Here is a 23,530-nt window from a genome sequence, read left to right on the forward strand (position 1 = left end):
AAGAGTTTGTCCCTTAATATAAAGGAAAAGTCATAAGCAGTTTAATTACTCAAGTGTATAGAATTGCTAGTGAATCTAGAAAGAGAAGAAAGTCAGAGGCCACTCCTCTTTTCTTTTGGGAAGCTTAGGGAGGGCCTAAACTTATGCTGAGAATCTAACAGTCTCTTTTCTTTCCAGGTCTTCTCTTTCTTTGATTTGATTCGCTACTGTGTCAGTGTTTGCAATCAGATTGCGTCTCACCTGCACATACATGTCTTTAGAATCAAAGTCTCTACAGGTCATTCTAATCATCATTAATGATGTAGTGGTGTTATATAGGAAACTCATCTTTTCTGCAGGAAAGAATCCGAACATATTAAAGAGGATGGGGGTGGGTAAGAACAAATATAATTTATAATAATCAATGTTGTGTAACTTTCATTCTTTGTTATTGGTAACACTCCCTAACTATCCTGTGTGAGAGTGGGAATTTCAAGTCCTATCCTATAAATTGTACATGTTGTCGTACAGCATTTGGCTCAAGAGAGCATGCAGGAAAAAAGTGCCACGTGTTTGTTAATCATCCTTGATTCAGAATATTGTCATGGGGAGCAGGTCTCAAATGGTGGAGTTTCTAATGTAGAATACTTACCAGTCAAAAGGTGGTTGCTTTATACTTTTAACAAATCATTATCTTTTAGTAACATCTTTGTTTAGTGTCTTCTCAAGCTTTCTTTACTAAGGAGCTCCAGCTTGTGACAGATACATCCCATTAGCTTGTGAGGTGCAATGAGTGAGAAAGACCTTGAATTTGGATTGAAAGGTTTTCTATCTTTACATTGTTGAGAGGAAAAAAATTTTTTTATCATTGCTCAAGAAATGATATCTCTTATGGGTTTGGGAAATTCTGTTAGCATGCATTATATGATAACTTTGTCGATCCATTTTATTTTTTTAAATAAATATATGGTCTAAAAACCAGTTTTTTCTCAGTTTTATTCAGTGGAAAGATAAACTTAAGTTTTAATGTCATTTTTTTAAATTAAGCAAAATTTATTTCTGTTCTTTAATAAATAAGGAAATCCAGTTAGCTGTGTTGTCATGATGTGTCCTATAATCTTCCTATCTTATAGAAGCTAACTTAAAAAGAGAACTGTTCATTTCCCCTCTCGAGGATGGTGATGCAGTAGTTGTTCTTGTGATTATCCATCATTTGGGAATTTTAGACCTTTCCCTTACATTTTCAGTAATTGCATAGGCCTCCCTGAGCGGTCTCTTGCATTTTCCTTTTTGAGACTCTTCTTCACAATATATATACTACAATTTGAAATAAGAACTAAGTATTGGGCTGGGGATTTAGCTCAGTGGCACCACAGCTGCCTCACAAGCGCAAGGTCATGAGTTCAATCCCCGGTACCAAAAAAAAGAACTAAGTGTCTTCCATGAACCAGGTCTTTTTCCTTTTTATATAGATGTTCTATTGCTTGAATGAAGGAGACAGCAGAAAACATTTAGTGCTAAAAAGATATCTTATTAATGATTTTTATTAATACTGTGTTCCATAATCACAAATAAATAGTAATTGCACTGCCTTGCCTAGCAGCTGGAACCATAATTTCTTGCATTTTTAATAGTTCCAACAACCCAGTGTACATCTGGATTGACAGTGAGAATTACATTTTTCATTTCTTTGCTAGACTGCAGATAAAAAGGACATCTCTCATTACCTTTTCATGCTAGCAACTTCTCCAATATCTAGGATAGGAAAATTCTGGGGCAGTTCAAGCTTTGAAAGCTAGGACAAAGCATGATAAGGAAGGATAAATCTTGTTGGACATAGTTGTATCTGTTGTCTTACTTGATTATTATAGCATGCTTAGCTATAGGAGTTAATTACCTGTAATAGAAATTAAAGTGGGAAGGGAGCTAAATGGTATACCAGTGTCACACAGTATTGATATTTTTCAAAATGGAGACTAGAATCCACATCTTCTAAATCCTGTTCTAGTGTTTTCTCCTCCATACTGAGCTTTAGTGAGCTAAAGCTGAAAACTGAGATGTCCAGGCTAATTGAAATGTATTAGAATCCTTTTAAGAATAAAAGGAAGCTGAAAAAGCACCAAATATTCAGTGTATGCTTCCTTCAGTGCTAGATAGCAGCATCAGATCAAGGATACATTTGTATGAAAACCTCAGCTGGCCCCAATTCTTCTTATGTTTATTTAACTTACACCTACTTTCAGAATCACCCAAAGAAGCTTTTTTTTTTTTTTTTTTTTTTTTGATACCGGGGATGAAACTCAGGACCTTGCACTTGTGAGGCAGGCGCTGGAACCACTGAGCTAAATCCCCAGCCCTAAAGAAGCTTTTAAAAACTACCATTTTCCAGTTTCTGTCACCAATATTTTCATAAGCTTCCCAGGATTCTGGCTTCTGTTCTAAAACCTTTTGAGGTACAACTAGGTTTAGGAACCAGACAAAATTAACCCAAAAAAGGTGTAATGATTCTTTGAAACTGTCAAGAATAGAAACAGTTATGGATGGTGTGGACAGTGGAACATTTGCCACATCTTGAAATCAAACCACACTGGCTTTAACTTTAGTTTGGTATCCTTTTCCCCTTGTCTACCCTCCAAAATATTCCTTGAATAGAAGTCAGACCTGAGGACCACGCTCAAACACATTTTTAAAAGAGAAGATGCTTCTAAAAATGTTTCCTATATCTAGCGATGTTTAAACAGAAACTGACAGTGGAGCCATAGAGGTAGGAGGGACTAGGTGACCACAAAAATCCCTTTGGACTTTTAAAATTATTATTCTTGTTTTTTGTTTTTTCTTAAAAGAAAATGTGTCAAGGCAGGGATCCCTCCATCGTTAGCTACGAAAACCTAACTAGGCTTCTCAAAATAACAAGCAGTTAGAGGTAGGCTGTGGAAGATGATGATAAAGTACTAGTCCAGACTGGGAGTGACTGGCAGGCAACCTGTTTACGAAAGCCAGGTAGTATCTGTACTAGCATTGACTGAGCTTCTTCCCCTCATGTTATCCTAGACTGCAGCTTCCTCCATCCAGCTAGCAGCCTCTCCTCCCAGGACTTGAGGAAGCACACTTCTTGAGAACCAAAAACTCCGGTGCTGCTGCTGCCTTTACCAGGATCTCATCCTTTCTATCAGAAGTGGAGCTGCTATCCTGACGTAGTGGCACACATGGTTAATCTCAGCATTCTGAGACCCTGAAGCAGTAGGATCACAACTTTGTGACTTAATGAGACTCTGTCTCAAAACAAAAGACTGAAGATAAAAAGTGCAGAGGCCCTGGATTTAATCCTCAGTACCACACACACAAAAAAGAAGTAGAGCTGCTGACCCATGTGATTCTGTGACTGCAGACACAGCCCACTTCTAGCCCAGTTTATTCTCACGTGTTGCCCCACATAAAAAATTAAGATTACATCTTTATTCTCATCCTCACATGGCCATAAAACTCTTTGAAGGAATCAAACTTTTGGGCTTTCTCTGTTGAGGATTTTCTAATAGTGGTTCCTGGGAGATGGTAGTTACAGTACCTTCCAACCAAGCACCTGTAACACCAGTACTACTGTTTCCTGCTCTGTTTTCCTCTGCAAAAAAAAAAAAAAAAAAAAAAAGAAAAATGCATTTGGAGTTCAGTTCTTTGATCCTGGGCTCAAAGCCCTCAAAAGTCCTGGGGAAGTTGATTCCAAGGATCCCAAACTCAGATACCAGTTTGAATCAAGACCTAGTCACTGGGACTCAGGACTCTGAAGGAGGCTGTGAATTTTGGAGGCTAAGAGCTTTGCCTATCCTACTACACTGGCAGGGGCCAAAGGCCAGAACTGACCTATAGGTCTAGTCTCTTCTGTTCACGACAGCCTTTTCCCTTGTTTTCTTCTCTTTCTTCTGGTCCTCATATTCAAGTATTTTCTTTTGGAAGTAGCCTGTGGGTTCAGAAATAAGTGTTAGAGGCATCTAATCTGGCCAGGCAGGCTATAATGAGCTCAGTAATAAGGATCAGAAATAACTTTTGTGCCCCACACTTCCCCCACACACGCATCCCTGCTAGGATTCTCAGGCCCTTGTAGGCCTCTGAAGATCAGTATTCAGTTTGGCCTCAAAAGGAGCCCACAGACAGGATAGTTACCAGGGATTAGCCCTAAAATAAAGGATCTAGTGCTGCTGGCTAATCAGCAGACCAACTTGTATAAAATATCAGTCTGTGAGGCAGTGTGTAAGTTTTCAGGGTACTTCCTTTCAATCTCATTAATAAAATTTACAGCCGTTTTATGGACCCCTGGGAAAGACTTCCTTCCTCTCTTCATCCTAGAGGTGACCCTCCTTGGGATGAGACTGGAAGGTGTTACCACTGTACCTGCAGGAGGATTCTTGCTCTTCTCAGCTTCCTGGATGAAAAGAGAGAAGAGCTGTGTCTTCACAAACTTCTTCACAAATCGCCGGTTGGTCTTGGAAGTCAGAGCCTTATAGAAGGACCGTTCTTGGAAGTGGCCTTGCCCATTTGCATCCCGCTTGATATAGGAAGCATAGTGGCCCACAGTCTTGACAAAGAAGTGCACAAAAGGACCTGAAACATGCTCATTGATTTCTTCTAAAGCTGCAAGAGACAGATAAAGTTCATCTCAGAGAGTAGCAGAAGGATGAAACTGCCCAAACTCATCTCTGTGTATGGTTCTCATTGCAGGCCAAAAGCTCCCAGGGGAAGCAGTGGGATAGGGTTCATAATTAGTGACTGATTGAAATGTGAGCCTGGGTATGGGTTCTCTGCCATTGCCCAGGAAAAATAAAATCTCATATTTAGAATTGCGCTAGGATCTGGGCCTCTGGGGCTGGCCCAGAACTGCTGAGTCCATTTTAATTCTGGAAGAGACTGGTTAGGAGTTATGCCCTCAAGCTCCCTAGAGGAACACAAAATAAGGGTGACCTAGAACTTACTCTTTAACTCCTTGATCCCCTGATCAAGAGAGTCTAAGATGTCATCTTGTAGCTTTGGTGGTAGTATGTCTTTTTCATCACCAACCTAAGAGAGGACAATGTGAGCTCAAAAGTCAAGCAGAAAGGACATGGGGAGGGAAGGGGTTGGCAGAAGAGCAGGAGGAAGGCATGAATTCCATACCCCACTCCACACCCAAGTAATCACCCACATAGAGAAACAACAGAAGGTTATTTCTTCATCTTCAGTTTGACCCTAAACTTTAGCAAAGGATTCTCTCCATTCCTGTGGTTGAAAGGTATTGATTGCCTTACAATGAAGTCATCTAGATCTTTGAGGCCTCCTCAAGAAAAGGGAGGTCTTATTAACAGGAGTTCTCAAAATGATTGTTGAAATAAGTAGAACATGCTGGGACCACAGTGGTTGAGTTGGTAGTGGGACTGCAGGGACTATGAATCCAGATACTTACCGACAATAAGAATGTTCCAGCACAGAGATTCACCAACAGGACCTGAAGTAAATACAGAATGACTTTTATCTCTTCATAGGCCTCTGGAGGACTTAACACCCCATTTCTGCCTGTGGCTATATCTTTGGGCCTACGTAACAACAAAATCAGCATCTTCAATTCTCATTTCCTGTCAGGCATTCTTGTCTCCTCACCATTTTTCTCTGGAAATCTCAGTTCCCTTCCTGGGGGAAAGGGTGTGTGTCTAGAAAAGTGGGAGAGGAAAGAGCCAAGGTAGAAAGAAAGTAGGATATGGGAAAATCATAGCCAGTCACTCCCTTAATAAAACATTGATCATAGCAATTACTTCCATATTGGAGCATTTCAAATATGGCACATGTGATAAAACACTTTGTATATTTTATCTCATTTAATCTTGTTAACAGTTCTGTGAGGCAGGTACTATCTCCATTTTGCAGATGAAAAAGACCTAAAGAAGTCGACACTGCTAACAAATAGCACAATTTCTAAGCCTAGCTTGCACTGTCCCTTGGGATTGCATTTCTCTCTACAACTCCCCTTCCACTCCCTGTCCTCTGGTCAGCTCAAGAACAGGTGGGCATGTTTTGATCTTTTGATGCTTACAATGACTTTATATACAATTGCCTAAGGTTTTGTTTGTTTGGTACCGGAGATCGAACTCGTGTCCTTGCACTTGCGCAGCAGGTGGGGAAACCACTGAGCTAAATCCCCGGCCCTGCCTAAGGTTTTAATAAAAACTCCCTCAGAGCCTTGGGCCTCTAGCAGAAAACTCAACAAGGGAAGGAAATGAGGCCAGGAAGAGGGAAGGAAAGCTAAGTGAGGAGACCATGTGCCTGCATGCTACAGTGAAACAAGCACAGGGCTGGAACGTGGGTCCATCATGGCCTATGGGGCCTGCAGTCTAGACTAGAGATTACAAATCAAACAGGCACACTGCTAGCTCATTCCAACCCGAAGATGTTGCTTTCATCCTCAGAATAATTTTTAAATGACTGGATTAGTTCCTAATATTTAAATTAGGATATTTTACATAAAACTTTGATTTGGGGCTTCTAAAAAGTCAGGAATTCTAACACTAGTACACATTTTAAAGGGCAATGTTCAGCTGCCCACATTAGGCAGGACATGTCACCAATGTACCATAGTCCCCCAAATCATGTGCCAGGCATTTTTGGATCAGTGTTAGGGATCCTCTTCAGTTTGTGGCCTTGTTCTTGACAACAGAGTGAAGAATTCTTACATACTTCCTTCCAAATACAAGGAAAAGACTGAAAATATGCCAAAGAAATATTGCATGCACTGTAATTATCCATCATCAGAGGAGAAAAGCTGAACTAGTTCAGGCATGAAACCACTTATATATGTAGGCTCAGATGTCTTCATGCAGGGACAGCTGTTCATTTAGGGGGTTGGGAGGAAAGAGTGTTATGAAGAATTCTTTTTTCAAGGTTGTTCCCTAAAGTCTTTTCAGTATATGGGCATACTGTCCATGGAGTAATCACTTCCAGAGAGCTTATATAGGGAATCAAGGAATCTCCCCCATTCCCACTCTGGCCACATGGCCCTTCTCCTTCCTCACTCCTTGCCTGTGTCTCAGAGCAGCAGCTGGGTAATAAAATAAGCCTGGATAGTGGGAGCCAGACTCCTGACTTCTCAGTTGTCTTCAAGCCTGTCCATCAGGGGAGGAGCCCAGCTTCTGAGGAGCTGGAGCTGCAGGGTCAGAAAGTTTCATAATTCTGAGGGTTGGGACATTTTAAGTTTAATTGCTAAATACAGGGCTAATACTCTGTCCCAGTTAGTCACAAGGCTAAGGGCGGTTCAAAGGGCATGTGTACTCAGTCAGTAGCTGCAAGGAAGGGTGAGAGACCTGGGGGCACAAAGAAGGGAAACAGCCTGCTTCTCTCCTTCCCAGCAGTATCTTTTGCAAAAGGACTTTGGTTTCATCTGTGCTGGATTACCCATCTGGGCTCCTATAAGTCATGTGGGTTCTCTTGATCTCAGCTATATCTTAATGTAAAATGGAGTAATCCTCCCACTAGGGCTGGCTCCAGGCCTTTTTAGAAGCATACTTCTAGATTCCCTTTTCTTGATAGGCCCTTTCTGCATAGAGTGAATCAACAGTTAGCCAGGGAAGACATTCCCAAGCAATTCTCCTTCAGGTAGGATAACACACTATCCTTAAAGTTCCTACTAACAACTCAAAGAAGAGTTCATGCTGTTTTTTCAACTTCAGGGATAGATTTATGTGATTAATGCCCATTTTCACAATGGGGCCTCTGCAGTGTCAGGGACATTGCCAAGAAATAAGAAACTAACAAAATCAAAGGAGATTTGAATCTATATCCTCATTAACCAACTGATCTCTGGGCTATTCAGAAAGATGATCCTTGTTGAAAAAAATCTGCATTTTCAAAACTTACAATTTGAGTAGCCCTCATAGGAGGGATTACTTCCAAAGAATTTGAATGAATTCCAGTGGGTTGTATGTTATACAGACCAGCTGTGATCATCTGTTGAACTGAGAGATGGGACATCTCAGAGACTGCTTATCAGGGCTAGCTGACGCAGGACAGTCTCAGGAGCCCCAGATAAGTTATGGACTGCCTCCTAAGGCCAAAGAGAAATCATTCAGTAGAAGAGAGCTAATCCTTATTAAGCATCAACTATGTGTCATACATCAGGCTAGAAGCTTTATACAGGTGATTTCCCTGAGAGTCACTAGGAACTGAACATTGTCAGCCCCATTTTACACACAAGGAAGCTCAGACTTAAAGAGATTTAGTAACTTGTCACAAATCACGCAGTTGTTAGTAGCAAAGCTGGGATCCAAATCCAGGCCTGCCTGGCTCCAAATCATGCACTCATCTTGCTGTACATACCTCTTCCATTGGGCTGTCCATAACTTCCTGCTGAAAGCGCATTTGTACTCCAACCATGAAGGGAGTGGGGCAGCAGACAGTGGCAAGAAGGCTCTCAGGGACAACAGGAATGTAGGTGTGTGCCCAGCTGAAGGGATAGAGCAGTGCAGCAGCAGCATGGATGCACTGAGACAGGGTGCTGGAGCAGAGAACAGGGACAAGAGTCAGAAGGCCCCTGCACCTCCACCTTACGTGTCCTGTCCTGGCCCAGTACTTCCTACAAGTGCTGCCTGTGCTGGTGTAAAAGGCAAGTCTGGGAGCCACACTAGACACAGAGCTTGTAGCTACTTGTCACTAGGAAGGGAAAGGCAGAAACCAGGAGAGCAGAGGCTTCACTAACCTAGAATGGGGCCTCAATTTGATCTTTTTTCCTGGTTGGTCTTCTTAACTCATTACTGGCAAAAATAAAAGCGGCTCAAAAGAGGTGAGAGAAGAAGAGACATCTTTGTTCAGAGAAGTGACAGCCTCTACTGTGTGCTCATAACTGTGCTAAGGATGCAGACACCAGGAAGAGCGTTACACTGATTCTGCTGTTATGGAACTGACACTATAGAGATGAGACAATTATGCTAACATGGGGCCTCAGCAGAAAGGCAGAGGCTTTTCTTATGTCTATTTATCCTCATCCTCAGCCTTGACCTCACATGGCTCTCCCTGGCCACTTGAGTTGACTGGAAGCTACCAGGTTGGTGCCTGAGTGAGCTTGGGAAATTCCTAGTTTCCAGGAATCTCTGCCTGACAATTCCTCTCTGGAAAGTCCCACGGACGTGGCTTCTCTAGCCTTTCCAAGGAAGCATTCTTTATGTCATTAGCACTCAAGGCACAACTCAGCCCCTCCTCTCCTACCACACACACACACACACACACACACGCACACACACATTGGCTTCATAACACTTCATTTCTCCAGCCAAATTGCCCCAAAGGCAAGGCCAATAAAAATGGAGAGGTGGAAACCTTGTTTCAATTCTTAATATCAAGCTAATACTTCCTGAGTTAAAAAGATTGAGCATCTGAGCTTCTAGCTAAAGCTCTGGATGACTAGAAGTCCCCTCCCACTGAGAGACTCAAAATTCAGTGTAGCAAGGAACTGGCTGTTGTGATACTTCCCTGAAGAAAGTTTGCTTCTGAGAGGTAAATCCTCTAGCCTCCATCTCCCAAAGACTAATCTGAGTAATAAGCCCAGAACCCCAGCCCAAACACAAGAGAAACTTCTCATTTTCACACAGAGTTAGGAGCAGAAGAGCCCTTTCCAAGGCAAAAGATGATGCTTCTCCCCACAAAGATTAACTTACAAGTAGTTCCTACAGTACTCTATTTGGCTATCACTGATTTTCTTAGAATCCTCAACAGACACCCCAACCCCTACCCAAGCTTCCTTTCCTCTGAAACCCATGACATTTACTTGGTCCTCTGATCTCTACTATTTTCCCTAACATCCTTTCCTTCTTCTTTTCTAAAAGTATCAATGTCAAGCCCTTACTATTTTATGCTTTTTTCTTCTCCATTCTGTGTTTCCCAGGTCCTTTTCAGTCTTGAAGTTCTCAGAGAAAATCATGGCAGTGGCCTGCTTGGCCTATTCACAGGGATATACTTAACTGTGAACTCACTAAGAACAGTGACGTGTGCTCACCAACACACCTGCCAAGGTGCTAGGTGCCTAGTGTGCACCCAGTTATTTCCTTTACAAACCTACCAGTTAGGTACAATCACTTCCATTCTACAGATAATGAGATCAGGATTTTAAGAAAAGAAACTGACCTAAAGAATACCTCATAGCTAAAGGTGGAAAAGCAGGATTTGAAACTCATTCTGCTTAGTTTCATGCATACAACTATTACATAATCCTGCATCCCCTTAAGGCCAAGGACCAACTCTTATTAGTATCTTCCCAATGCTTGGCATCTGGCGAACAGCTGACACAAATGTTTATCAAATGAGTGAACAAATGAACAGATGGATTTACCCTCTATATCATTACACATCTTCCTATCTTGTTCTCCACCCTCTTTCTGTCTTTGGCCTTGGAAGGGTAAAGTTATATCTGCATCCACCCTAATTGGTCCTACCTAGACTGCTCCAGGAATCCTTCATGTCCTTCTCAGAACTGAATTGGGAAACTGTTTTCAGGCCTGGGCAGCAATCAAGTTTGGAGATGGACAGAAGGGTTGTAGCAGCTGTTTCTCTACGCCTAACATACAAATCTAGAAACTGGAAATGGCAGGGTGGGCACACAAGTCCTACAGTGTGACTTCCTTTGAGAAACTCCACCCTGTTCCCTTCAACCCAGGATGAAGGATAGTCTGGCCATTCAGTATCTGGCCCACCTGAGACCTTCTGCCAGGAAGATGATTTTTCTTTCCAGCACTGCAGAGGCAAAGATCTGAATAATCTGTTCAAAGCTGAGACAGTGCAACAGAGAACTAAAATCCACATGTTCAAGGTGAGAGTCCAGGGGCCGTGTCAGAGAAATGAACTGTGGGAAAATCAGAGAGGGAAATGTCATCACACCTGCAAAACCATGCAGGCACCAGAATCCTGGGCCTCTACCAGCCCTACTCTATTCTCCCTACAGCAGAAAGATGATCCTACCTTACTCCCATGCTAAAAGCCACCAGTGGCACTCATCTGCTCTGAGGACAGCACGATGTTATTTCCAGCATGGTGTGAGATCCTGCTTCGAGCACACTGCCCTCTCTAAGCTTCTTCCCCTGGGTCCCTCTACTTCCGGAGCAGAGGGTGATTTCCCATGCTACCCTTCATGGGTGGGCTTCCCCTGCACTGCTCTCCTTTCTTCATTCTTATCCCCTTTCAGACCTTGAAGGTCCACCTTTACTGCCTGATCCTACCTACCTTTTCCTCATGTACCACAGTGGCTTTTCCTTTTATCACAGTAATACAATTTTTAATGAGATATTCATTGATGTGTTTACTTATTTAATATCTGTCTTTCCTACCAGACTTTTAGCTCCATGACATCAGGAACCATGTTCATTTTGGTTGCCACTGTGTACCCAGGAAAAAAGATAGCTTGGCACACACCAAATATTCAGTATTTATTTCTGAATAGATAAAAAAAATCCTAGCCACTCCTTTATTTTCTGCGGGGATGCCAAGGTTCAGAGGGGCACACAGGCTCTCCAGAAATCCAGAGGTCAGGACTGGAATTCTTAGACCAATGGTCTACTTGCTGCCTCACTCTGTTTAAACCTTGGAATGGTAGCATCCCCAGCTAGCATGGGTGGGGACTCAGGGTGGGGATGAATGATAAGAACTAGACAGATGGAGGCCAGGAGGTAAAGATATAGATAGATATATAGGATAAGGGGGAGGAGGTATGGGGCAAATGTCAGTTTGGGGACTGGGTGGGTGGGGGGCAAAGTCCTTCTAGCACCATAAAAACCTCAACTTACATGGTGTATTGATCACAAATAAAAGTCTTGGTGGCTTGAACAGTAACTGGGTGCTTGTGGACATCAGGTTAGAAGGCTCAGGAAATTTGGGTTTGAATTTTCAGCTCTGCCAATAATTCTAACCAAGTCCCAGTCCCCGCCTGGCTCAGTTTCTCTACACTTTAACCTGGTGAATGGAAGAAGAGGGGTGAGAGATGCCACAGAATCCTACCCTCTCCAGCCAGGGGAGTCTCACCCATTTGCTAACCCACCTCCGTGCCTGAATCAGGGATGAAACTCTTGAGGGTAACAGTCTTTCCAGGAGCAGGGAAGGCTGCCTCTCGAAGGCCCTGCATGAATGGGTAGATGACAGCCATGGAAATCTGATGCCTCTTCTCCACTTCATCCAGGATCTGCAGGAAAGGATTGAAGAGGCACATGTAAGGCTCTCATATGGGCTAGCTTATTCTCATGTAATTCTAGGCCCCTCCACCAGCTGGCTCTTGCCCTCCCTCTCAGAGACTGGTCCCATGTTAAATCGGCTGTCTCCTGAGCAAGATCTATTTCCTAGCCTTCTTTTTTTATCTCTCTCTCTCTCTACCAATCCATATTTCTCCCTTCTTCTAAAACTACTGTCCCCACAAAGTCATCCCAAATAAATTAATCACCCATGATGGCACTCTTGGGACTGTGATCCTAGTAGCCTAACCTCTTGGGTGTCGCTCTGTCCTCTAGTTTTCACCAAACACTCCCAAGGGACAAGGACTGCCTCCAACCCTCGAAACTTTGCACAGATGAAGGTTCCAATCAAGCTGACAAAGTTCCTTCTTCCTCTTCCAAGAGTGTTGCAGGAGCAGAACAAAATGAAATCGTTTCTTGCCACCAAGACATGCCCCATCCCTTCCAAGGGATTCCTTTCAGATCTTCCCTCAGATGTACTGAAACTAAGCCGCTGCAGGAGCACAAGCCTGGGGGGACCTCAACTTCTCTTCTTCCCTCAAAGAAGTAACAGCAAATATCAGGGTTCCTAATTTATGATAATTGCTTTCATATTTGTTTGATGATCCACCTTTTGTAAAAAAGACTTCTATATCAGTTTATTTGAACTTCATACCAGCACAGGAGAAAGAACAGTAAGAGAACATTAACTCCATTGGATAGATGAGAAAACTAGAGCTCAGGACAAGACAGTCTTGAACATCTTCCTTTGTCCTGCTTAAATTACTTTTTGCATTTTTTTTTCAGAGATAGGATCTCACTATGTAGTTCAGGCTGGCCTTGAACTCAGCTTCCCAAGTGCTGGGATGACAGGTGTGTGCCACCATTCATGGCTTCCTCAATTGCTTCCTTATTTGATTAGAGTGGGAAAAGTGGTTTAGAGACAGTCCTCTAAATTCCCTTAAAATCAAGTCAACCCTAGTCCCCCCACTTCAATTTCCCCAAATGTTCTTGATGCCAGCTGGGCTGTCCACTCAGAGCTCTGATTGCACAAGCAGGGCAGACACCCAGGGAAAGCCCTGAAGCTGAACGAGCCTAACAGGCCCCAAGGAATCCTGTTCCACACCTACCTTGGAGAACAAGCTGAAGCAGCCAATGCAGCTGATGATGCAGTATACTTTGGGAAGGCGAGGGCCAGGGCCAGCAGGCTGAGAAGGGACAAAACATTCCCTCAGTGCTATAGCTTCCCCCAGGGCTTGTCCCACCTGGTGCTGATGGGGTACAAGACTGAGTGCTGGGAGTGGGGATTCATGGGGAATAGTGGCCCAGTGGAGAAAGGCCTGGCTCTGCAGCAGAAGGCTCAAAATGGTTACCAAGATCAGGGGACTAGGGGTTCATAGACACCCAAGAATTAAAATGAGTTGTCCAAATCTCAGACTGTTCTGGGAGGCTTCAGCCTCCAGGCCCCAAGCAGGCTTCGACAGAGAAGACTGGGAGAGGAGTCAGGTGGAGAGACTCTCACAGCGATGAGAGCTGTTAAAGCTGGGAGAACACAGACCAGAACCTGGGCGGCAGAGGTTCCCTAGGTGGGCAAGGAGAGAGCCTTGTCCTCATTCTTGTGAGATTAAAAAAGGGACACTGACATAGTAGTAGGTGATGGCCTGTGTTCTCTATAACCACATTGTCTGAGAGCCTGGGCTTTTGCAGCCCATTGGGCTGTTGAACTGAGAGGTTGTAGAGAAGAGAGGGCAGTTCTGAGCAGCACAGACCAATAGGCGCCTGCAGTATCCAATCTTCCTGCTCCCATCCACATTGGTCAGGACAAAGGAGAAAGTCTCCCTAAGAAAAAGCAGACGAGGCTTGGTTTGCATTTGCTTCCTGATTCTAAAACAGGAAGGTAGTCAATGTCAGAGGAGTGGAGAAGAAGACAAACAGGAGCCCTTGATTAGGTATGGCAGTAATAACCCCAGTGATGTATTAAGTACTCATTAGTGCCAAGCCCTAAATGTGTCACCTCATTTGATTCTGAAAACAACCTTTGAGGTAGGTTCAATTATTATCTCCCCTTTAAGATGAAGGAACTGAGAGTATGAGAGTCTATTTCTTATTCAAGTTCAACTTTTAAGTGGTGAAACCAAAATTTAAACAGGCATTCAACTTCCAGACCTCATGTTTTAAGGATCTTCACTATATTGACTTCTGCTGAGTCCAGCTTCTGCCATCAGCAGAGTCAAAAACAATGATATTTGTTCCTAGGACAAGTGAAAGAATCTCATCCATCTTTGAACAAAAATCAAACCACAACTGAAATCTTTAAGGACATTGTTGCAAGATCTTTACAGATGAATCAACTCCAGTCCCTGGCAGGAAATCACCATGTGGTGGCAGAGAAGTCACAGAGTTCACACGTGTCGCTTCTCTCCCATTCTGATACCCCTGCCCCAGGGCTGGCAGTTACCTGGGATACTCAGTGAGAGGTGCCCACTCATTCCCATCTGGGAAGCAAAACAAGGGAATGGCGTTGAGCAACCGCTCTTCTTCCTCCTGCTGGCCCCGAAGCAGGTTCTCCCTCTATAAGGAAAATAGAAAGACATACATGTACTGTGGGGCAGAAGGAGGTCAGAGGGCTAGTGGGGCTTCTTTTGAGCTTTACAGGTTATCTGAGGCTAAGCTTTTTCACTGGCATGGGGATCAAAGAGCACCTTTGACTACCAATCTGTACACTGTGCATTCTGAGTCTGGCAGGAATGAACCCAAAGATAAGACAGCTCCTCCTGGGCCACATCAACATGAATTTGGGGGTCTACATAGGAGCAAGGTCAGGGGCCATACTGAATACAGAAAGGCCCTGAGCCATCCAGCCTCCTTGGGAGGGCAACACCCGAAAACTACCACATCAGAAAAGAGAAGCAGCCAGCTCATTTGCTGCACCTGCTAAAAAAGAGGTTAACGAGAAGGATGCCCTATTCCCACCCTCTCACTCAGTGCAGAATCAGACAAGAAGGAGCCTGATGCTTGGGCTGCGGCGAAGTCCTGGGCCTGCCCCCAGCTGGGTGCCTGCCCCACTCTCTCCTTCCCACATAGCCCACAGAGGGGATTCCTTCCAGGAGGTTTGGCAGAAGGTAAGCTTCTTTAAGGAGAGAAGATGAAATTGGAAAGAACTAGAAGGCCCCAGAAGGGGCCAGAGCACTAGTACTAGCCTAGTTTCCCTGCTAGGAGCCTCAGTCAGTGCCTCACAAAGCAGTCAGACCTAGATTCTGTGGGTAATAGCAGAACACTAAGGCTGGGGTGAGAAGGAAATGAAACTAGCTCCACTATCACCTTTCAAACACCCTAATCCTCTGTCCCCCACCTCTCAGTCCTTACCTTGGGGAACTGGTAGGTGATGGTGGGCTCATAGGCATCCCCTGAACGCTTCTTTTTGAGAGAAACCACCAGAAGATATTCAAAGAAGTGCTGCCCCCCAGCAAAGCTGGGAAGAGTGTGCTCCTGGGTCCTTTCTGGTTCTTTTACAGCTTCCCCTGGATTGTCCTGGGGAGGTCCTAAAACCAAAACACCAAGGCCCCTTCAGTATTTCATCAATCCATTCTGTAAGCTGTGAGAATCTGAGCAACTTCCACACCTTCAGTCCACCTTGCCAGCACTGAGATACCTGGAGCCTGACCAGCACCACCAGTCACGGGACAGGACAAGAGCCAAGTGGAAACTTGAAACCAGAGAGAGCCAAGAAAAGGAAAGAAACCATTGATGTGGAAGCTGAGGAAATATACCAGAGAGTTTTGTGGAAGCCCTGTGCCCCAGGGCACTACAAGTCTCGGTTTACCGATAAGGTGCCCAGGGCATGCCCAGAGTAAACGCATACTAAATTACCAGAACAGGCCCAAGGGGCATATGACTGTGATCACTCTAATCCCCATAGAGGGCATGCCCAGCTCTGCACACCAGCAGAGGAAACCTCCTGCCCTGGTCACATGGGACACCATGTGGCGATGGTCATACAAAGGAAAAAGAGGAAGGAGCCCTTTACGAAAGAAACAGACCAATTTAAGAGGTTCACCCTAATGAAAAGGAAGTGGGAAGTCCTGTCCTGACCTGCTCGGCGTCGGAGTCGAAGCAGTTGGTTCCAGAACATGCGTCCTACCCCTCGTCTTTCCATCTTCCTGCACCTTTGGGGCATGGAGTACTCTCCTTTTCCCCAACACAGGTTGGCTACAGAAAGCCTGAGGAACAGACCACTACTTTGATCTCCAGCCACAACTCTACGAAGCCAAACTCCACATTGTCTTCCAAAGAGGGGAGAGGAGTTTCCATCCTGTACACCCTGTAGTTGAGCAAGAAGGTTATGACAGGGCCCAGGAGGCAGCTGAACCTGGGCATGAATACAGGCAGCATCCTGGCACTGCCACTCAGCTCTTAGCTCCTCCCAAAAGCCTCAGGGTGTGGTAAGAGAAAAGGTCATGAGCAAACACCTCCAAGGCCCGGGTGTTCTGGGATAAGAGCTCTGAATTCTTGCCTGTGGGTTGTGCTTGAAACAGTTAAGAATGCCCAATAGCATCAGATTGTGGGCACTGGAACCCCACTAGACTCAGGGCAGTGATCTGACATCACCACAACTTTGACTGCTAACTTTTCACCTCTCAGCTTTGTGAAATCCCCTGCAAGCCACCTGCCACAATTGAAGTCCTAGAATTTCTAGGACTTCAGAATCTCAGCCAAGAGCACAGAGCTAAATACTGCCTGCCATGCCCTGATTAAGATACAAGATGGCCCAATAATGATCTAAATGGATTAATTCTTCCAGCAAGAGAAGGTGTCTTAGGCCAGGGTTTAGCTCAGTGGCACTGTACCTGCCTTGTAGGCACAAGGTCCTGAGTTCAATCCCCAGTACCAAAAAAAGAGAGAGAAGGTGTATTAGTGTCAGTATGGACTCAAACCCTCCTCTTCCCTGATGGAAAAGTACAAAACAAAATCTATCTCTACACTGAGAATTACTGCTGTTATGTTCAGAATTACTACAATGGGACTCTCTTGCCCTCTACAACATGTCCAGGGCTAAAGCAGAAAGCTCTGTCACTGGGACTGTTCCAGGCCTCCAGTAGATTCCCTCTTTCCAAATATGAAGCACTGACTCAGAAAATTGTCTCCAACCTCGAGTAGGACACTGGTTACACCAGCAGCCTGAGCTCATTCAGCGCCAGTGGAAAGCATCTGGTTGATCGCCACCCCACTCCTACTCCTACTCAGCTGTTTTCCCTATATGGCTGAGCAACGAGCTAAGCTGCTGGCCCACTGCTAAGTCTGAAGACTGAGGAACAGAAAAAAAAAAAAAACAGCAATAAAACACCCCTGATTCTTACAGAAATCTTTAAATAAGGAAATGCATAGGGTAAGAAGGAAGGACTCTTGCCAGGAAGTTGCCTCAAAGAGGAGCCAGGAGACAAAGGGATTTGGTGCCAGTTTCTGTCATTCCTGCAAAGAATAAGCAGCCTTCTGTAAGGCAGTGGGATCCTAAGGTGGGAGAAGCAGCTGCCTTGCTCCGAAGAGCTATAGACTGGGTTTTTGTGGCACTGGTAAAAGCCTGGGCTCAGGAGCCAGCCATGACTCTTGGAGGGGAGGCCATAATCACAGCCCACAAGCATGGCACAAATGCTGTAACAAGTGAGAAGAGTGAACCAGAACACTCAGAACCATCACCATGCCTTACTTGGAATCTGCACAAACTTACTGCACAATCCTTACTTTCTGTCTGAGGAACAAGCACCTTCCTGATATACACGGGGAAACTGAGGCATGGAGTAACTCAGAGGCTATCTAAAATTAACAGGATCTGTTAAGAGTGGGGGTTATGAAAACCCTATGTCCGGGCTCCTACATTCTCAGTGCATTCCACAGCAAACATGCTGTAGAGGTTTGCAAAGGGCTTTGAGAACTAGAATCTTCTCAATGATTGTTCCAGAACCTCAGGAAATCATGCCCTTCCCTAAATCCTTTGGGCAGCATTTTCAGCCCATTTCCTCCTGCCTTATCAGGAGAGACAAGACAACAGTAAAACTTAGAAATCCTTGGTAGATAGAAAATGTCACTAGACTTTTTGGCTGAGGCCCAAGAAATCTAGTAAGAGACTGCTATATCCCTCCCTCCCTCCCTTACAAAAGGGGTTGTCAACAGAAAAGCATGAGAGAAAACTAACATCCATCAAACTCACTTTTCATATAAGGCATCTTATGTTATCCCCAATGCCCTGGAAAGGAATTATTGCCTGAGTTTTAGTTGAAGAGAACCACCCTTTCTAAGAAGCCAGGAGGCTGGTTATACTTGTTCCTTCACCAAGAAACCCCTCCCACAGGCACCTGACAGAGTCTCAGAACTGTCTAAATTCAAACATAGGTGAGGGGACTTCCTGGAACCTAATATGAAAAGCTAGCCAGCCCTTCTTCTTTGAGTTAAGGTGCTCTCAACCCAGGACCACAACACTCCACACCACCAGGATGATTTACACACACATGCACACACACACACACACACATGCACACACACCTTTCTAACACACAACTGCCCTAGGACCAAAAAAGTAGAGCTAGAAAAGAAGATGAAGGCAGAACATTACCCTGGCCTGACAGGCACTAGACTTTACGACAGATAAAACTCTGCCCATCTCCCAGTCCCTCAAGGGTTAGGGAGCTCCTCCAAACAATCACTTGCCCTCTATTGAAATGGGATAGGTGGGTGGGACAACTGGAAGGTCATCTGGGCTGCAGGAGCTGCTTCCTATTCATTCCACAGATTTGCAGGGGTCTGAGGGGCCCAGGAAAACCAGGTCAGTGCTCTCTGGAGTCAGTCTCTGAGCTCTCTCAAGCAGAATAGCCAGATACTGGACAGAATAGCAGGGGCTGAAGAAGTAACAGGGGTGGCAGAAGGAATGGGAACAGAACAAATAGAAGAGGACTCAGAAGTCAATGCAGTTCAGAGAAGGGGGCATTGGCCTAATCCCTGGGCTCTCCCCAACTCCTAGACTTGAAGTAAGAGTGGGATCCACTGGGCTGAGGAATTGCCAGCCTTGAAGAACCTCTGTTCATTTTCCAGTCCTCTTCTCTTCAGAAGCAGGACCTCTGTAAAACATGTAAGAGTCAGGGCTACTCATCCATAGGATTGACTAGCTACAAGCACCACCACTGTTTGATAAATGAATGGATAAATTAATGAAATCCTAATTGCCTTCCTTTCAAAGCTCAAGACTCCTGCTAAGAACAAAGAATAGAAGCTAACATTGACTTCTAGTTTAATTCCCACCTTCTGGACGTGGGAATTATTCCATTTCACCGATAGGGGGTTGAGGGCTAAGGTAGGTCTACCTGTCTGGATCACAAGCTGAGGAAGGATCTAAGCAGGCTCTTCACTGCTCTGACGCCACAGACACAGCTACACCCCAGCGCCCCCGGCCCCCCCTAGGGTGGAGTGGGAACATCGTCAGGCAGACCAGTTTTTGTGGCCGGAGGCTATCTGCGGGTGAGGGGAAGATTGTCTCCCAGACGCTGGGCAAAGGCCACAGCCCAGTGTGGGGCAGCGATGAGGGGCAGGGCGGGCGCCTCCTGGAGGGCACAGCCCAGGCGCATCAGACACGCTGCGGTTGCACCACAAGCTTCCTGGATGGAAGGACACGTGGCCCTGGAGCCCCACAACGGTTTCCTTTGGGCAGACACCTCCCCCTGGTCTCCGCAGGCCTGGCCACTCCGCTGACCTCCGCCCCCGCCCCCACCTAACCCTTTTCACCTCTACCTGCGCTTTCCTCGCTCACCTGTCCCCCACCTAGCCCGGCGGCTCCAGGATCTGGACGCCCGCGCCACCCTGCCCTGGTCGCCAACCCTCGCCAACCTCTAGTCCCCGCTCCCCAGTCCCCGAGCTGTCCCCGCGCCCTCGACCCGGCTCGCCCTGGCCGACTAACCCCCTCGGCCGCGCTTCAGTTTCAGGCTGGCTCGAAGGCGGCGACCGAGCCCATCCATGGCCCCTCGAGTGCCCGGCGCCCGCTCCCAGGTCGGCGCCGGCCCCGCCCCCCAATCCTTGACCTCTGCTGGACGACACTTTCACTTTCACGCGGGGGAAGGCAGCGGGGACCCGCCTGGGGCGGGGCGGCACACCTTCCGGGCTCCTGCCCAACCCCGGGCGCACCTGGGCGGGCCCGCTCTACCCGGGTCCGGGGCACCATGGCTCGGAGTGACAGAGCGCGCTTGACGCGTGTCCGGGAAAGGCGGTGCCACCTCTCTGCCATCTTCCCTGAAGTCCAACTTAGTGAATCCCGCAGACCCCAAACGCTCAGGGTAGTGGCTGAAGGAATCCCTACTTCCCAGAGTCTTCATACCTTTCTTGCCCCTTCACCTATTTCCCTGAGTCTGCTTTGGCCTCTGACCATTTCCAGGTCTCTTGAACTATTTACCTTCTCACCTTCAGGAACGCTGAGCTGGGACTGGAGATGTAGATTAGGATCTTAACTCTGTCTTCCATCCAAACTTGTTCTTCCACAAATCAACAAAACGAGGGCAGTCCCTGCTCTGCTTTCCCAGAAAGAGATGAAAGTCAGGAAATGGAAAGCTTTTTTAAATTACTAGCTGTTACACATCGAAGGGACTTACCCTTATTGCGACTGTCTCCACGCACCTTCTAATTTTAAATTCTAACGCAGCCTGTCAGCCCTTTCTCCCCCGTCTCACCTTCACTCATTTTCAAATATATGCAGACTTCAGACTTCATTTGTCTAGCTCGACATTTTGAAAAGGACCTCTTGCTTCCATCAGGCTTCCCAGTCCCATCAGGCTTCCCTTGGCTTCCCAATCCCTCCCAAGACTTGCGTGTCTGTAAGGGCTGGAAGAGTGTCTGAAGTCTCCCTGTTCATTTAGGTCTCACCTCAGTTTCAAGAGTGGGAGGCAGAGGTAAGAGGATAGTTGGGCAGAAATACACTTGAAGTCCAGGGAAATGACGCGTCCCTCAGCCTTCTTCTCTGTTCCCAAGGATGGCCTCTAGGTGACTCTCTAGTCACAGACTGAGATCAGCAGGAGTAGAGAAGCCAGCCCTAGCATTAAACTGTCTACTCAGCCCCCTAGGTTCCAGAAGTTGCCTTTACTTAGGGTGTAGGCGGTTTTGCCCTTAATTACACAGCCTGTCTCTGTTCCCTGTTTTCTGGATTCCTGCCGTCAAGGACACAGCTCTTCGCCAAGTGGGTTCTCTTGACTGCACACATGTCTTATGCCCCACTGTGTAAGGGCAGGAGTTGCTCGTGGTAAACTTGTCCAGTTGCTTGACCATTATCGTGCCTTAATTTTCCCAATCTATTTTATGGTGCTGCTTATCAAACCATCTTCTTTTAAAAACAGATGAAGATGAGCCAAGCATGGTTGTGTCCACCTGAAATCCCATAGGCTGAGGCTATATGAGTTTGAGGACAGCCTAAAGTACATAGCAAGACTCTGTCTAAAAAAAAATAATAAACCACTACAACATGCATTGCACAAACATAATATTGAGCAAAAAAAGAAGTCAGTCACAGAACAGCATATGATATAAATTTGCATTTATATAATGCCTAATTTATATAATATGAGAAGTCAGGATAGCATGACCTTTAGAAGGAGAAAGGAAATAATGTTTGGGAGGATACCACAGGGCTTCAGGTGCTTGTCATGTCCATTTCTTAACCTGATGCTAGATACATAGGTATATTCACTATGTACTCATTCTTTGTACTGTACATACAAACGCTTTCCTATATGCGTATGAAATTTTCTTTTTAAAAAGATTTTTTAAAATACTCATTAGGATGTTAGGGTGACATGAATGATAGTAGTGAAATGCAGGTCAAAGTTGGTTGAGAATAAAATGAGAAATTATTGGGATGTGAGGAAATAGAGTAAACAAATTAATTCCATTTTTGCAGGATATTGGATAACAACAGGGAAAAGTTAACTGATCTGTGGTTAGAGGGAGATTTGTGCTTCAAGTGATGGGTTAGATGAAAAGATTAGGTCTAGGAGAAGAGGGAGGAGGACACATTCAGCGGCTCGTGCAGAGGATTGACTTTAGGAAAAAGGAACTCAAACTGCGGGCGGGACAACAATGGACATAGAGTTGGTAAATTTGTAGCTAAGGAAGCAGGGACTTAAAAGATAGCACAAAAGGCCTCAGTTTCTTCTGAAGGAAAAGTCCTTTTTCTTTAAGCTGCCATCTCCCATTCTACACCTGGAGCTGTTACTTGAAGTCTAGCTGCTGAGTGAAAGAAAATGATCCCAGCTTTCTTTTTTCAAAGGTCTTGTAAATGTGTCACTCAGGGAGACAGTATGATATAACAGAATGAGCTTGGGCACTGGAAACACACAAACCTGGACATGAGCCCGATTCTGCTTCTTAGTCATACTTCAGCCTTGGGTTGGGCACTTGTTTGAGCCTCACCCTCCTGAGATAATAAAATTACCTTGCACAGCCATGAAGATTAGAAAGAATATATTTGTAACTCAAAATCCAAATCTCAAACATTCTTTTAATTTTCAAATAACTGTACTATCAGCTTCATCTCTCCTAAAAGCAGAAAGTACAATTTTTTATCAGGCTTCTACCTCCAGGTATTTCTGAGAAACTCCAAGAAGCACAAACTCTGTAGACCAATTCTGGGACTCGCTTTTCATTAGTGTTCACCTAGGAATCAAAATGATTATTTTCTCTTTCTGCAGTTATACACTCTTGTCTCAAAGTCAGGCTGCTACTGTTTTCCCCATGCCACCTTGGCTAACTTGAATATTGAACCTATCTTCAATCCCAAACAGTGATAGTTAAGATTAAGAATACAATTTGTTAAGACTTTGCTGAAGGTTTTTAAAGTTTGCTTTGTGATAAGAAAGGAAGCCTGTTAGAAAGGAAAACATAAAGACTAAATATTTCCACTCTGGGGGCTACTCAGGAATCCTCTCCTGGGGACTTTTCTGCTGACCCCTAGACATGATCTCATGTTGCAGGGATCCACTGATCTGACTTCATTGGAAATGCCCTTGAATCCAGCCCTACCTCAGTATTAGCATATTCCAGGATTATTGAAAATGGCAATGTTTATTATGTTCATAGTAACCCTATCCCATAATAGGATCTGATCTGGTCCTTTTCAATGACACCAAAACAATGAAAACAATGTACCCATCAGTGCACTATTAATAGTGTGTGCTATTCCTTTTACTCTTGAGATGAACAGAAACTTATGTATCTTCAAGCCATCTAAAGTCTTGGCTTCTGGTCTCCTGTGAGAAAAAAACTTGAACAGTGACTTACACATTTGCCTGGAACAAAGAATGACATCCAGAATTAGGAAAGAACAT

At 45.1% G+C, this 23,530-nt stretch overlaps 2 protein-coding genes across 9 annotated transcripts in view; one reads left to right on the forward strand and one right to left on the reverse strand.

Annotated features, from left to right (window-relative positions):
- Cept1 (choline/ethanolamine phosphotransferase 1) overlaps positions 1-960 on the forward strand; it is a 40,121-nt gene extending 39,161 nt beyond the window's left edge. For all 6 annotated transcript variants that reach the window (XM_004853699.3, XM_004853698.3, XM_004853701.3 and 3 more), the window contains one exon: positions 178-960. In XM_004853699.3, coding sequence (XP_004853756.1) covers positions 178-297 — 120 coding nt within the window. In that variant the 3' untranslated portion in view covers positions 298-960. The remainder of the gene's footprint in view (positions 1-177) is intronic.
- A 2,393-nt stretch (positions 961-3,353) lies between these two features.
- On the reverse strand, positions 3,354-20,518 carry Dennd2d (DENN domain containing 2D). 3 transcript variants are annotated; one of them, XM_087213259.1, is made up of 12 exons: positions 20,346-20,518; positions 15,546-15,721; positions 14,638-14,750; positions 13,949-14,018; positions 13,310-13,387; positions 12,014-12,154; positions 10,677-10,825; positions 8,311-8,488; positions 5,411-5,452; positions 4,944-5,028; positions 4,366-4,605; positions 3,354-3,934 (listed from the first exon to the last, which is right to left on the reverse strand). In XM_087213259.1, the coding sequence occupies exons 1-12, from the start codon at positions 20,443-20,445 to the stop codon at positions 3,846-3,848; spliced, it is 1,461 nt and encodes a 486-aa protein (XP_087069385.1). In that variant the 5' UTR covers positions 20,446-20,518; the 3' UTR covers positions 3,354-3,845. The 3 variants fall into 3 exon arrangements, with proteins under 3 accessions (XP_087069385.1, XP_004853769.1, XP_004853768.1); XM_004853712.4 differs by lacking the exon at positions 20,346-20,518 and adding an exon at positions 20,122-20,323; XM_004853711.4 differs by lacking the exon at positions 20,346-20,518 and adding an exon at positions 16,272-18,288.
- Between the last annotated feature and the right edge of the window lie 3,012 nt (positions 20,519-23,530).

Source organism: Heterocephalus glaber, unplaced genomic scaffold (genome assembly GCF_053883595.1).
Source record: "Heterocephalus glaber isolate CG9 unplaced genomic scaffold, H.glaber_assembly_v1.0 deba00001442, whole genome shotgun sequence".
In the NCBI taxonomy this organism is placed as follows: Eukaryota; Metazoa; Chordata; class Mammalia; order Rodentia; family Bathyergidae; genus Heterocephalus; species Heterocephalus glaber.

Coding starts and splice junctions, on each gene's coding strand:
- Dennd2d (XM_087213259.1), bottom strand. CDS start 20,445: ATGGCAGAGAGGTGGCACCGCCTTTCCCGGACACGCGTCAAGCGCGCT. Junction 12,155..13,309: donor GCTTCAGCTTGTTCTCCAAG/GTAGGTGTGGAA, acceptor CCTTTCCTGCAG/ATCCTGGATGAAGTGGAGAA. Junction 4,606..4,943: donor GGGGATCAAGGAGTTAAAGA/GTAAGTTCTAGG, acceptor TGTCTCTTGCAG/CTTTAGAAGAAATCAATGAG.